The sequence below is a fragment of the Hesperophylax consimilis genome, chromosome 23 (genome assembly GCF_061612785.1).
Source record: "Hesperophylax consimilis isolate HC1 chromosome 23, BYU_Hcon_1.0, whole genome shotgun sequence".
In the NCBI taxonomy this organism is placed as follows: Eukaryota; Metazoa; Arthropoda; class Insecta; order Trichoptera; family Limnephilidae; genus Hesperophylax; species Hesperophylax consimilis.
This window is the reverse complement of record NC_142858.1, coordinates 3316588-3329618: the sequence shown is the minus strand read 5'-3', so window position 1 is coordinate 3329618 and position 13031 is coordinate 3316588. Positions and strand designations below refer to the sequence as shown.

The 13031-nt window shown below is 35.0% G+C and overlaps 1 protein-coding gene across 1 annotated transcript; it reads left to right on the top strand.

Moving 5' to 3' along the window:
• The first annotated feature begins 1562 nt into the window (after nucleotides 1-1562).
• Nucleotides 1563-9812, top strand: LOC149412227 (transmembrane protein 208). The gene is made up of 4 exons (XM_089646086.1): nucleotides 1563-1702; nucleotides 4836-4994; nucleotides 5278-5414; nucleotides 8047-9812. Exons 1-4 carry the CDS (start codon nucleotides 1697-1699, stop codon nucleotides 8264-8266), a joined length of 522 nt encoding a protein of 173 aa, XP_089502212.1. The 5' UTR covers nucleotides 1563-1696; the 3' UTR covers nucleotides 8267-9812.
• Nucleotides 9813-13031: the final 3219 nt, after the last annotated feature.

Sequence of the window (13031 nt, the reverse complement as noted above, 5' to 3'; positions counted from 1 at the left end):
ACAAACCGAGATTAGTTTCAAAGCCATCTTAAATTACTCCACTGTTTGAAGTGTTGCATGAAGGGAGGTTAAGGCAGGGCCGGCCCTACGCAGGCCTGAAAGCAGCATTACTATTTATTCTTACTTACCTTCTTTATAATCTGTTCCCATATCTTATGTGCTAATTATATTAGGTACACAAGTCTCCTATGAGCTAATTATATTAGGTACGATAACAGTTAATATCAGTTGTAGACATGTAGTCAATAATAGTGTTTCATTTGAAATAATCCATCACAAATACGTCAAATTTCATTTTTCAAACAACTGTCATTCTTATTATGCGTAAATTTAGCATGTTATTATTCACATTTACTCCTTCCTGTTTCGTGTTTTAACAATATATACTCACCCTCTCTCTGTGAATGACCTAATATCTATCTATTAAATGTAACTGTTGTTAGTATCACTTAAAATGGGCGAAGGCCAATTAAGTGCCGCCCGTGTCGAATTTCAGTTGCAGTAATTCTAATGAACTCGCATAAATTCTGCCCACATATTCCCCACAAATATTCTACGTGAGCTTGATTCCCCCTTTTAATATTCGAAATCCATGGGGGGGGGGGGGTCGTCCTTTCAAAAATGTATGTATACATATATATATATATATATATTTGTATGTACTGTTCATTGGAGAATGCGGACCTGCATACACTTGCATTTTAGGTCTCCGGATCACTCTCGCATTGTCTTCCCCACAAAAATAATTCAAAATGAGTACTCCCCACAAAATATTTGATATCCATGGGGGGGGGGGGTTGTTACGGAACTTCGCTGAAAAAATTCCGCACACCCAAAACCATCATATGTGATTCCCCACAACAATTTTTGAAATCCATGGAGGGGGGGGGGTGGCTACGGAATTCCATTTCGAACTAATCGGCGAGCGGTCGCCTTTTAGATTTTTTCGTCGCCGATTCTCGTTCTGAGTAGCCTAAATGGCGATAAATCGCCTTCGTTGGCAACACTGTTCACGTATCTCGTTTTGTCAATAGAATTTCCCCTGCATAGTGACATAAATACAATGTTGCTGTAGTACAATTTGGTAAACGTCAACGTGTGGCTACTTACAGTAAGCTGCTCAGTTCCTACTTTCTCTCAATGAGGAATTGCAGTTCGTTTTTATTTTTCATTAATAAATGAATTTCTAACTTCAATACCTGTATATTGTGTATTGTTATAGTTAGTTTTAGAAGCTAAAATATATGGGAAGACATATATATTGTTGATGTTCATTATTTATTTTATTTGTATCCCTAAAAAGGCTTTTAAAAAGTTTTTAATTTTCACAGTTGCAAATATATATTCTTGTTTTTTTTCTGCCACCCCTCCCCTGTTCCGGGATAAACAAAAAAATAGTCTAGATAATAAAAGGTAGGGGATAATTTCTTTTTAGAATTTCTCTAGCCACAACCCTCCCCCCCGAATGATGGGTTATACAAGGTTTTTTACTTTCTGATGACAAGATATTATTTAAAAAAATCAAGTTGGCAACACTGGGTGTCACTGTGTTTCTATGGAATTTGATTTGTGTTCGTTCGGCCGTTCGCTGTCCAATCCACATTTCATTTCAACTGCCTTCCGTCCAGCGTTTTATATCGTGTCATCCGACAACGAGACAGTTTTAACTTGCCCGAAGCCCGATTACCATACCATAATGGCAGTGAGTATATGATAAAGCGACTATTTTATCATGTTTCAATGACTTGAGTACTTAGCACGGATTAACTAACATTAGAATTGCGACTAAATAATATAATGTTATGTAAATATACCCCTTTCTCCTTAGAAGTTTCTAGATATTTACCATAAGGGTGATTATAGTTGTTTCAAATTTAGATTTATTATGTATGAACATTGCAGCGTTTGCCAACGGATTGTAATAATAGGCGATTTTGTTTCATTTTGATGATACCATACCGTCCTTCCGATGACAGTTCATGTTGTAAATTTAAAATAAATTTCAGGATGGCAGTTAAGGGTTTTTTCAAATATTATCCATGTGTATTAATCCTCATTACTACGTCTCATTACTTTTAGCCGATATTGTCGAATGTATACTACATAATGTACATTTTTCACGAAATATGTAATAAATTAAAATGCCAACTTCGGTAAATATTTACCTAACCGCCGCGCTTTCAGGCACAGATAATGTAAATTACACTTAATTTAAACAATTCCTACAAGAAACAACTATTTACATGCACAAAATAGGCTATTAGTTTCTTAGTTTGGGTTAATTAAGTAATGTAAAATTTTCGTAAACGTTAATTAAGAAATTTTGAACTTTCAATAAAAATAGGATTTGAATGCATATTTTACCATCTCTCCTGATGTAAATAGTTCTTGTAGTATTAAGTTGAAACGAAGGTTAATTTCTATTATCAGTGCCTATAAATACTGGCGGCAGGGCCGGTCTTGTGCAGGCGCCATTGGAGAAGTCCGCTCCGGATTCTGACTTGTCAAGGAGCCAAGGTGCTGATAATAACAACACGGCGTTCTTGAGATTTTTACTAGTGCTAGGTGCTCTTTAGCCCAGGGCCGGCCCTGTGCGGCGGTTCGGTAAATATTTACCCCAACTTATTTTATATGTGAACTTTTCTCAATTTGAATGTTTTTCTTGCACTTTGTATATTTGATCAGGATGGGATTTGACCTCATCCATAAATGTTTTCCACTGGCTGCGGTCCCTTGCCATTCGCCTCCAGTCCCCAGTCCTCTCCATTCTGCTCCAATCCTCTCCACGCTGTTCATCCACCTCTTCCTCGGCCTATCTCTCGGTCGCTTCCACTGGTGCACCAACTTCTGGCATTTTGGCATTCTCTGCAAAAAAGCACCTAGCACTCGGTGTGAACTTATGAACGTTCGGTATCCAGTTCAGTATCACGGCCAAAAGTTTTATTATAATTTATTTTTGGGTAATGAGCCGTGTTGAGCTTCCTTCTCCTTTAGCCAATGTTTCAGACACTGTCTATCATCAGGGTAGAGTGTAGTAAAGGTGTCTTTATTAGTGTAGCAGTACTACCGTTTTGCAGTCCTTCCGTTCAGCAGTCGTTAATTTATTATCTTTAATGTGGTTTTCTGTGGTAAGTTTTAGAATGACCATCCAAAGCCAAAATACCACAAAGTTTTGAGTTTAGTTCCGCGGATCCTTATCATTGTGAGGATTTTTATATATTTTTATTGCTTCTGTATTTAGTGAGCTTATGTTGGCATGGCTTATCCCAAAAATCAATCATCACAATTCGGTACTGAGAATAAGTTAAGCGATTGATTTATCAAAAACCCATTAGTCTGTTTTGAACATGTTGTTCCTAGAGCTGTAGCAAATGAATCATCAGTATGTTCCCTTCCTGATCTAAACATTTTAATTTTATAGCCTTTGGTGAGACAAAGCCTTTATTTTTATGTTATTATTAGTGGCAGCTCGAGCACGTCTTTGATGGTGGGGATCGACATTTTTTTACATGAAGTGTACTGAAATCTCACTACCCAGACAATATAATATAAAATTTTTCTAAAAAACTGTGCATAGACAAGTCATCCTGAACACAAGATAAATAACATAGTGTAATATAAATAATGCTACATCTTGCAAGATTATCATCAAACTTAATTTGATTGCACGCGATTCTCGCCCGAAACTACCTAAGTTTCTTGAACTAAACAAACGGTTCAGAATTATTTGGCATGAGGGGATTTAATTAACTGTCTCCACAGTATATGAAATTCAGTTACAAGTGCACAAGCGCGGTTTCGAGGATTGCTTTATGATCGAGAAAGATTCCAAAGAATGTACCCAAATGTCTGAAAAGACATCTCGATTTGTCCCCAACCTGCGTGCAAGGTTCTGCGCACTGAGAAATGCATCCAAGGACTCACACGATTCGCCCGGCTAGTCCCTAGTTCTAGTTTCTAGTTCTAGTTAGCTTCAAGACATGAATATATAGCTTTATAATATCATTGAATAAATAGTCGACACTCATTTAAATATTGTTGAAACACATTTATTTCTTTTGCATTAATGAATTTTGCGTATATATTATTTCCAGATGCGTTGCTAATATTATATTTTAAAAACTGCTTTTTGGTCAAAGACGTTATCCAACACTTTTGGTCACTTTTAATGGTCAAAAGCTTGGAGTAACTGGGCGATTATCTGAAGTGGTAACTGTAAAAGTTTAAAATGTCGATAATTATCAATTTGTAATGAATCTTACAGCATTCAACAACTCTGTCTAAGGCCAGGGTGCGGCGCTTGGAACTTTCTGATTCATAAACGGTGGAAGGTGTTGTGGTACTAACTTCTGAAATAATTATATTTCTAACTAGATCATCACACCGTCCTCCAAACTGAAGTGTGATCAACCACCTCGCTATGGTTGCGAAGCGCTAGAACCATTTCCCTGTTGATATGTGTCCTTTTGTTTGTGTTCTGATACATAAAGCATTGACCTCAGGACTGGCTGGTGAATAAAATGTTTGGCGCTACCAAATTTTCAAAATTTACAGTTCCCAGTTTCATAATTTTTTCCAAGCGAATGAGTGTCACGAAATATAATAATTTTACTAAATATTTACAAAAAAAACTTGATTTTGTGTAAGAATTTTTTAAAAATGTTTTGTTATATCGAAGTTCGATAGATAAAGAGACTTGAAGAAAAGACATCTCTGTGCTCAGTTTCATTTATCCTAGCCAGCTTTCCAACATCGATATATTTCTTTTAGGCAATTATGTGCGGCTTTATAAATTTTAATGTAGTCCTGCTATTAATTTTTTCCTTTTCTTTTAGCCCCAAAAAGGAAAGCAAGCGACAAAGGGAGCCAAACAAATTGTAGAAGAAAATGTTGCCACTCTCGTGTTCTATAGAAATATGGGAATCGGAGCATCAGCCATATATTTATTAGTAACATTACTCTTTTTCTTCGATAGTTTTACAACGAGCATCATTGTAAGTTACATGATTTGTTATTATTTTTACATATTTAAGCGATGGCTTTGTTTTTCTTGTCCACTTACATTCATTCCCTGTGAAACCTAAAACCTGAAAAATCTTAACTTTCAGAAAACTAAAAGCTTTCATGTTAATTGCTATCGAGAACTTGGCCGTTTTAAAACATCTTTGAATGATTTTGATTTTAGGAAAAGTGCAATTTATTTCATGTTTACAACTTTTACATTAATATAAATTATGTTATCTTATTATTTTGTTAATTCTTTATTGTTTGTTTCAGTCCCTGTTTATCCTGGCAACAGCTATCCACTTAGTTTGCTTTAACCTTCTGCGATTTGCATCTAAGGCAACCTATGGAGAGACAGGGCAACTGCTGGACTGTGGAACTGACCTTAATATGGAAGGTGGAATTGCCGAGTAAGTAACTGTTTATTAACTAAATGAGAAAGTTAGAATAATATAATGAAATAAATTTTGTTAAAAACTTAGTTATTGTGAAGTTATCACTGATCAGAGGCCTTTACAGTCAAGTTATCACTTGGCCAATCCCAATTTAAATGTAAAATTGCCACTTTCATTCCAATGCTCTTACTGCTCTCTTTGATTAATTGGTCTGTGGGTATATTGGACAAGTCGTAACATATATATTGAAGTCTTCATAAAATCAACATTCAATGTTACTTTGTTCTAAGCTGTTGTTCAGTGGTTAATGCTCCTTAACAGTTTGATAGATAAACAGTTTACCAAGAATAATACTCGTATACCACTTTTAAAACTCTGAAAAGCATTTGCTTAGTTATACAGAAAGATCATCAACCATTATATCCACTCGATTTTTTGAGTGATAACGCAAATATGCAAAAAATGTTTCAAGTGATTGCTATCATAATGTGCCATACATATTTATAGAAACTAAAAATATGGGATAGGCAGCGAAATCTAGGTGGGTTCATTGGCTTCAAACGCAGTAAGCAGTTCACATATTTCCATATTAATATTTTGAGGAATGATATAATTAAATAATATGGTAATGCTATATATATAATCGCTCTATAACCAATTGCTCGATTGGATGTAGAATTAAAGAAGATCACAAATATCTCAAAATAAGAGAAAGTCCTACAGCTGGCTGCTGAGCATTATGGTCCTTAGGTCTGGATTTCTGCAATTACCTAACACCTCTTTCCAGGTCCAATTTTTCACTAGAGAGTACCACATCCAAAAAGGCTTATTTCCCGTCAGCTTCTGAAATAGCTAGATGGCCTTAAAAACCAGAGAACACCTTTTGAAAACCTGTGTTGGTGTGCTGCAGAATTAGCTTACACACAATATCCTCATAGATGACAGTGATAGGTGGACTCAACCCTCGGTGCATTTACTCAATTTTAAGTCCTACGAATGTGTGCAGAGATTTCTCTGACTTGTTCAAATTAGAGATTAGAGACTTAGTTATGATTGGTTAACCTCTCAGACATAGAATTTTATTTATTATGTGGCCCTTTGAGAACTTCAGAACGTGATAATTTTTGTGTTATTTACGAGTTTTACTAAAATCTTCATAACTCACGTTTTGGGAAACGTAGCCTCATTCTAAAAAATGTTTTGGAAAGATTATGAAATCCCCTATCGCATTGTGTTGTTATACGTAAATATTTGCGTATCTAAATATACATTTTATGAAAACGTCAAAAATATGTAAAAATCGCTTACCATTATTTCAAAGCCTTGAAAAATGTACTTTTTTCTGAGTAGCATAAAGGAATAACACTTTATATATTGAAGAAATATATTTAAAAACTATTAGTCACCTCAAAATATTAACCCTCCAAACTAAAATATTTTTAATAAATTATTTAGAAACGCAATAAATTATTAACGAACATCTTGACAGTTTCAATCGGCTTAGATAATGCACCTCTATGTTCCATAGATATTCTTGAATACAGACGCGTAGCGTTATTCATTATCGATACTCTGTTTTTTAAATCATGGCAATCCGTATACTAGTGATGGAAATAAATCAATTTTTGTAAAATCTCGCGCGTTTACGTGAAAAGACGTTCTAATGTCTTGACCGCTATTATCATATTTACGTCTTTTGACATTCTAATGTTCTGAGTGGTTAAGAGATGTGGTTAGTGAAATGGAGTATTCACATTGGGTAATTGAAAAGAATTTCCTACTCTGAAGATTGTAAAAAAAAGTCCCACATTCTTAGGATTATTATGAAAAATATATATTGTAGCGCGTATATTACTGCCAATGCACCATCTCTCTCTCCCCATATGACAGCTATCACTACCATTGCTAAGCACAGTACAGTTCTTCTGTCTGCTCGCTTTGGCTAGTACCCTCCCTCAGCTGGCTACCCGTGCTCCGCACGGCCCTCTGAGGACAGCTATCTACTACCATTGCTAAGCACAGTGCAGTTCTCCTGTCTGCTCGCCTTGGCTAGTACCCTCCCTCAGCTGGCTACCCGTGCTCCTCACGGCCCTCTGAGGACAGCTATCTACTACCATTGCTAAGCACAGTACAGTTCTCCTGTCTGCTCGCCTTGGCTAGTACCCTCCCTCAGCTGGCTACCCGTGCTCCTCACGGCCCTCTGAGGGCAGCTATCTACTACCATTGCTAAGCAACCGACTTGAAGACTACTAGACTCGCTAAAGGCGCGCTCCTCTTCTTGGCTACCTGTGCTGCGCACAGCCCTTGAGGGACAGTAATCCGCCAAAAGCAAACCTAGGCTAGTCCCGAACAGTTGTGCCGCTATTCAATTGTATTTTGTTGTTTCCAATTACTATCCCGCAAGGACCCTATATAAATTCTTGCCTAGTAGATAAATGTTATTTCAAAGTGTATTCTTGTAAATTGTATACTGTGATTATTTTGCTTTTTTGCGATCTGTGTAAACTAAACAATAAACCGTGTTTTAAGCCACCAAAAGTCTTATAATATTTTTTAAAATGGTTTGCAACAGATGTTAACTAGCAACTAAGTTATGCTATATCTTTTTCGAAATTAAATTAATATTGATTATTTTTATCTGTTATAGACACGTAAAGGACATGATCATCCTGGTGTCTGGTTCTCAGCTCCTTTCCCTGACCACCAACTATTTCTGGCTGCTATTGATTCTGGCTCCAATCCGGGCCATGTTTATGCTCTGGCGATCAGTCCTGGCTCCGTGGTTCTTCCAAGAAGGCGCCCAACAGCCAGAGATGGATGAGAAAAAACAAAAAAAAATGGAAAAGAGGAGGATGCAAAAAAACTGAAATTCAGTTATCTAAAAATATTGTTTTTTCACTGTTTTTTATTAATTTAAAAATTATTTTATTTAATTTTTTTTTGATTAGTCTGGTTTTTCACTGGTAAATGATATTGAACTTATTATTTTTGTCTTTGATTTATAATAATTATTTTTAGCTAATTTAACCTTGTTACAGGAAATACATTTTTTACTGAGCCACATTATACATGATGTAATAAGACATATCCAACAGACTTTAACCAATAATTCCTGGGTTTATTTGGAGTAATAAATGTGGATGCCATTTCGGTTGTTCCGTTGAAACAATTAATTTTTTTAATGCTAGTCATTGAGCAGAGTAACCGCCCCACCTCCTGTCCCGATCCTAATTGTCCAGTACCTACTGATTTTTTAAATGTTTTTAGATGAAATAAAATATTCTCAATTTTTTTTTTATTAAAATAAACCCAGAAATTGCTAGACAGACTTTAGTCTGTCAGGTACGTCTTGTTACACCCTGGGTACATAATTAGTCAAACTTGTGAAACTTTGACTTTGGTTGTGTTCATTGCGGAATGTATATTCTAATTGTTAACGTTTGAATAGTTTAATATTATTTTGTAATCCAGGTTGTCTACTTTCTACTGGTCATATTTTTATAAAGAAAAAATTACAAATTATTTTTTCAATCGAGTATATTAAAAAATTAATTCCACCTGAAGACTATGTCGGTCGAATAGAGTATCATTAAAGAAATATTTAATATAAGAATTGTACATGAAGTTTTGATCTAGTAAATGAACGAAGACTTGAATTCTTGGAAATTTATTTTTGTGTGGCGTGCTTATGTCATGCACGGTGTTTTCACTCGGGAACAGTGTTTTTAAATATTATTTTGAATATAAAAAATTATTTTACATTAACAACAACCGATTAGTTAGGTTTCTCAAATGAGGTAATTTTTTAGTACACTTAAACTACATATTTTTGTAGACTCACTTCCATGTCAATTTATTTCTATAGAGCTTTGAAATTACTTCCTAATTTTTGTTGTTTGTTTTTGGGGTGTTATGCCGTGTTGCGCTAACTCCTTCTTTAGGCTAAAGAAGGAGTTAGCGCAACACGGCATAACACCCCAAAAACAAACAACAAAAATGCTTTTGGCCGTGAGAATCTAAAAACATACTTCCTAATTGCTTGGAGCAATGTTTTACATTCTGAAATCTTTTTGTCAATCTATACATTATTTCATAACACCTAGTCAATTGTTAAATATTTAGTTTACCTGTTTATTTTGTACAAGACATATTTCTTAACATTTTCTAGGCTTAGTCTTTTATAACTTTTTTTATATTTCATATTTCTAAAATTTAAAGAAAAATAAATCTTTTCTTCAAGATCGAGCGCAAAAAAATATTTCCATGAATATAAATACAAATTAATACATAATGAATAAAATACAGGTGTATATATTTATGTATCTACTCAAATATTTACGCTAGATCTATAATTATATTATTTTGTTCATCATAATATTAAAAATACTTTGGTATTGTACTGAGAAATTAAATTAGTTTCATAACTAATCGATGTTCTTATGACTATCTGAAGATATATACGTAGAACATATAATATATGTACCTACTATGTATCATTTCTCCCAACGGTTGTTGAATGAATATTAAATATTATTATAGAAAATGTCTTGTTTTATTTGTTTTCCGTGGCACAGAGTTGTGATAGTTATTAAATAAAATACAGTCTTTTATACAAGGAGACAGAATGAACTGGAGTTTATTTAATAAGTACCGTTCACACAATAAAATAACAATAGTAATCTGAAATTTGTTTGTAAAATGGTGCAATATAACTATGTACTCAAAATTTTTTTCTCCAGGAATCTGCTTTTTAGCATCTGTCAAAGCATCATATGTTATTGGTGTTATAAGTTGTTCCCAATGATGCTCCTCATTTGTTTTTTTACTGTGCGTTAGATCGAATTAATAGCACGACGATATTTTAATTATCGCTGCTACCATTATAAAAAATGGCTCTTATTTGAACCCCATCTCTACTTCATGATGTAAGAGCACTGAAGAGCAACGGACAAAGGTCTATGACCCATAGGCCACGAGATATATTTAAATATTTGGTGACAGCAAAAGCGTTTCTTCACTAACTCTGGCAAGACCTTTGTACGGGAACCTTTAAGATTTCATGTTAAAAGGAATTTGTTGCTTGGAAAATGATGATGAACCTACCTTGTAAATGACTGAACCTGCAACTTCAGGGTGCAAACACCACATTTTGGATCACTCGGCTGAAAAGTGGTAGGTAGCGCACAAACACTCTTCTGCCGTTTATTTATTCACGCCCTATTTGCAGAGGCGGTCCCTGCCTTAGTGCATTTGTGCACTGCACTGCCAAACATCGATATACGTTAGAAATGTAAATTCGTATATCCACTCACCAAGAATTCACGCCAGATCATTATAATCTTCTTACCAATCAAAGTTTGTACTAGACTCCCGCGCATGCGAAAAACAGTGTAATATATCAACCCGTGCATTTTCGGCTTTGCCCGAGACATGCCATGTACCTTCTATAGGCACTGTCTCTAGAGGTCGGAACCGTGAAATGAACGAGACAGGTAGAGACCCATAACGGCTGTTGATGTGTTAGAGCAGTGGAGATAGAAGCTGGTCTGTGCATTATCGGCGCATGCGCCGAAACATCCTGATATATATCAAAAACCTTAAACATGCGTAAAACGTTTGGAATGCATTAGTTAGGATTGACAGATTTCGAACTAATTAACAATGTTATAATATTCTAGCGTTACCGGCGCGATCTACATACTGCAAACTTGACAGTATTCATTATTGGCGATTGACGCGACAGTTTTAACGGTTTTTACGAGTTTTGCTCTGCAAAAAGCTTTTTAAAAATGAGTGCTAATGAAAACATTGCGGTTAACATTGATTTTATCAAAAGTAACCGAAGTTCATTTAATCCCAACAAACTAGAGATGATTTCGCGAATGCTGACGGAGCAATATCAATTTTACAATTATTTTACAAGTGTAACTTGGTGGAGTGTTTTAGTGAAATAGTGAAACTGTTAAAAATAATTTGTACTATTCCGATGACAACTATCGAGTGCGAAAGGTGTTTTTCTACGTTGAAACGTGTAAAAACATTTCTGAGGAATACTATGTCCCAAGATCGTCTCAATTCTTTATCAATGATGAGCATCGAAAAAAGTTTGATCTCGTCTATACCAGACTTTAATAATCTTGTAATTGAAGAATTTTCTCAAATGAAAGAGCGACTAATAGATTTTCTCTACAAATGAATTATTTGTACTGGGTATTTAGTTCCCTTTAAATCACTTTATTTTCCTATTTTACATGTTACCATTATTTGTGAAATGCACTGCTGGCAAATTCTGTCACGAGCCGCCTCTGCCTATTTGAGCTTTTAAATTGTTCATCCATAAACAGGGTGTCCGGAGATAAAATGCACTAACTTCGAGAGGTGATTCTACATGATGGTTGAAGCCTTCTTCTTTCGTATGGTGGGGGGGGGTCAGAGGGGGACATCTAGGTCTGCGAGCCATTCTAGGGCCTCAGGCGTCGCCATGTGAACCCCATCAATCCCGCTGGGGATTGGAGCGGGCATTCGTTGACCACATGATCGGTGGTCTGCACCGCACCACATTCACACATCGCCGACTCTTTAAGGCCCCATCTGTGCATCACGTGGGCACAGCGGCTATGGGAGCACCTTAACCTATTGATGACGACCAGGTTTATGGTTGAAGTCAAAAAGATAGATAACTTTTAAAAAAATTACATTGATTTTTTAAAAAGTTATTAGAAAAATATTTTTCCTTACAAACGATTCAACTTTTTTTCCCCAAATTTTGGGATTTCGAAAAATATTATTTGTCTTTTTTACCTGCATGTACTATAACATTGGTTTACCATTAAAAATTATACCAAAAAAAACCATAATATTTCAACAATAAATGAAGATATAATTTATCTCGACGCAATCTAGTTGGAGATTTAGCATTATCAACGACTTTCTTACAAAAATAAAGTTGGCTGTTTTATAGTGAAAAAACTCTAATAAGCAATAATTGCGGAATGAAAAATACAAGTACATACGAGTAATTTGGCGGGTTTTGAATAAGCCAACATAGATTTCTACGAAATTTTGACTTCACATTGATTTTATTTTCTATTTATACAGGGTGTCCGGAAACTCGTAGTACAAGCGGGAAACTGGTGAATCTACATCACATTTGGAGTCGATTTTGTAGTATATTTTTTTTTTATTTGAGCTTTCGTTATCGAGTAAATCGAGTTTGAAGTTGATTTTTTTTTTTTTTTTTTTTTAATCAAATTCTTATAAATTATTACTGAAGATCAAAGTACCCAACTAATTAAAACTATTTGAAAGTAAAACAAATGAAGAAACTCGGATTTGAAGCATTATTTTGAAATCACCCTTCATTTAACCCGGTGTTATCATAAAATATTTCTGCTCTGCAGGGTTAAAACATCTGTTATTCAACCCTAAACACCAGAAAAAACTTTAACCCTAAAATAGCCGAAAAATATTTTTTTTTGGTTTTTTTTTTTTTTTGAAAATGCTCAAATCAAAAAATATTATGTTTTTTTGGGTTCCCCATGTGGTGTAGATTCTCCAGTTTCCCGCTTGTACTACGAGTTTCCGGACACCGTGTATATACTTTTTAACTTAAAACCATTTCTAACAATCATT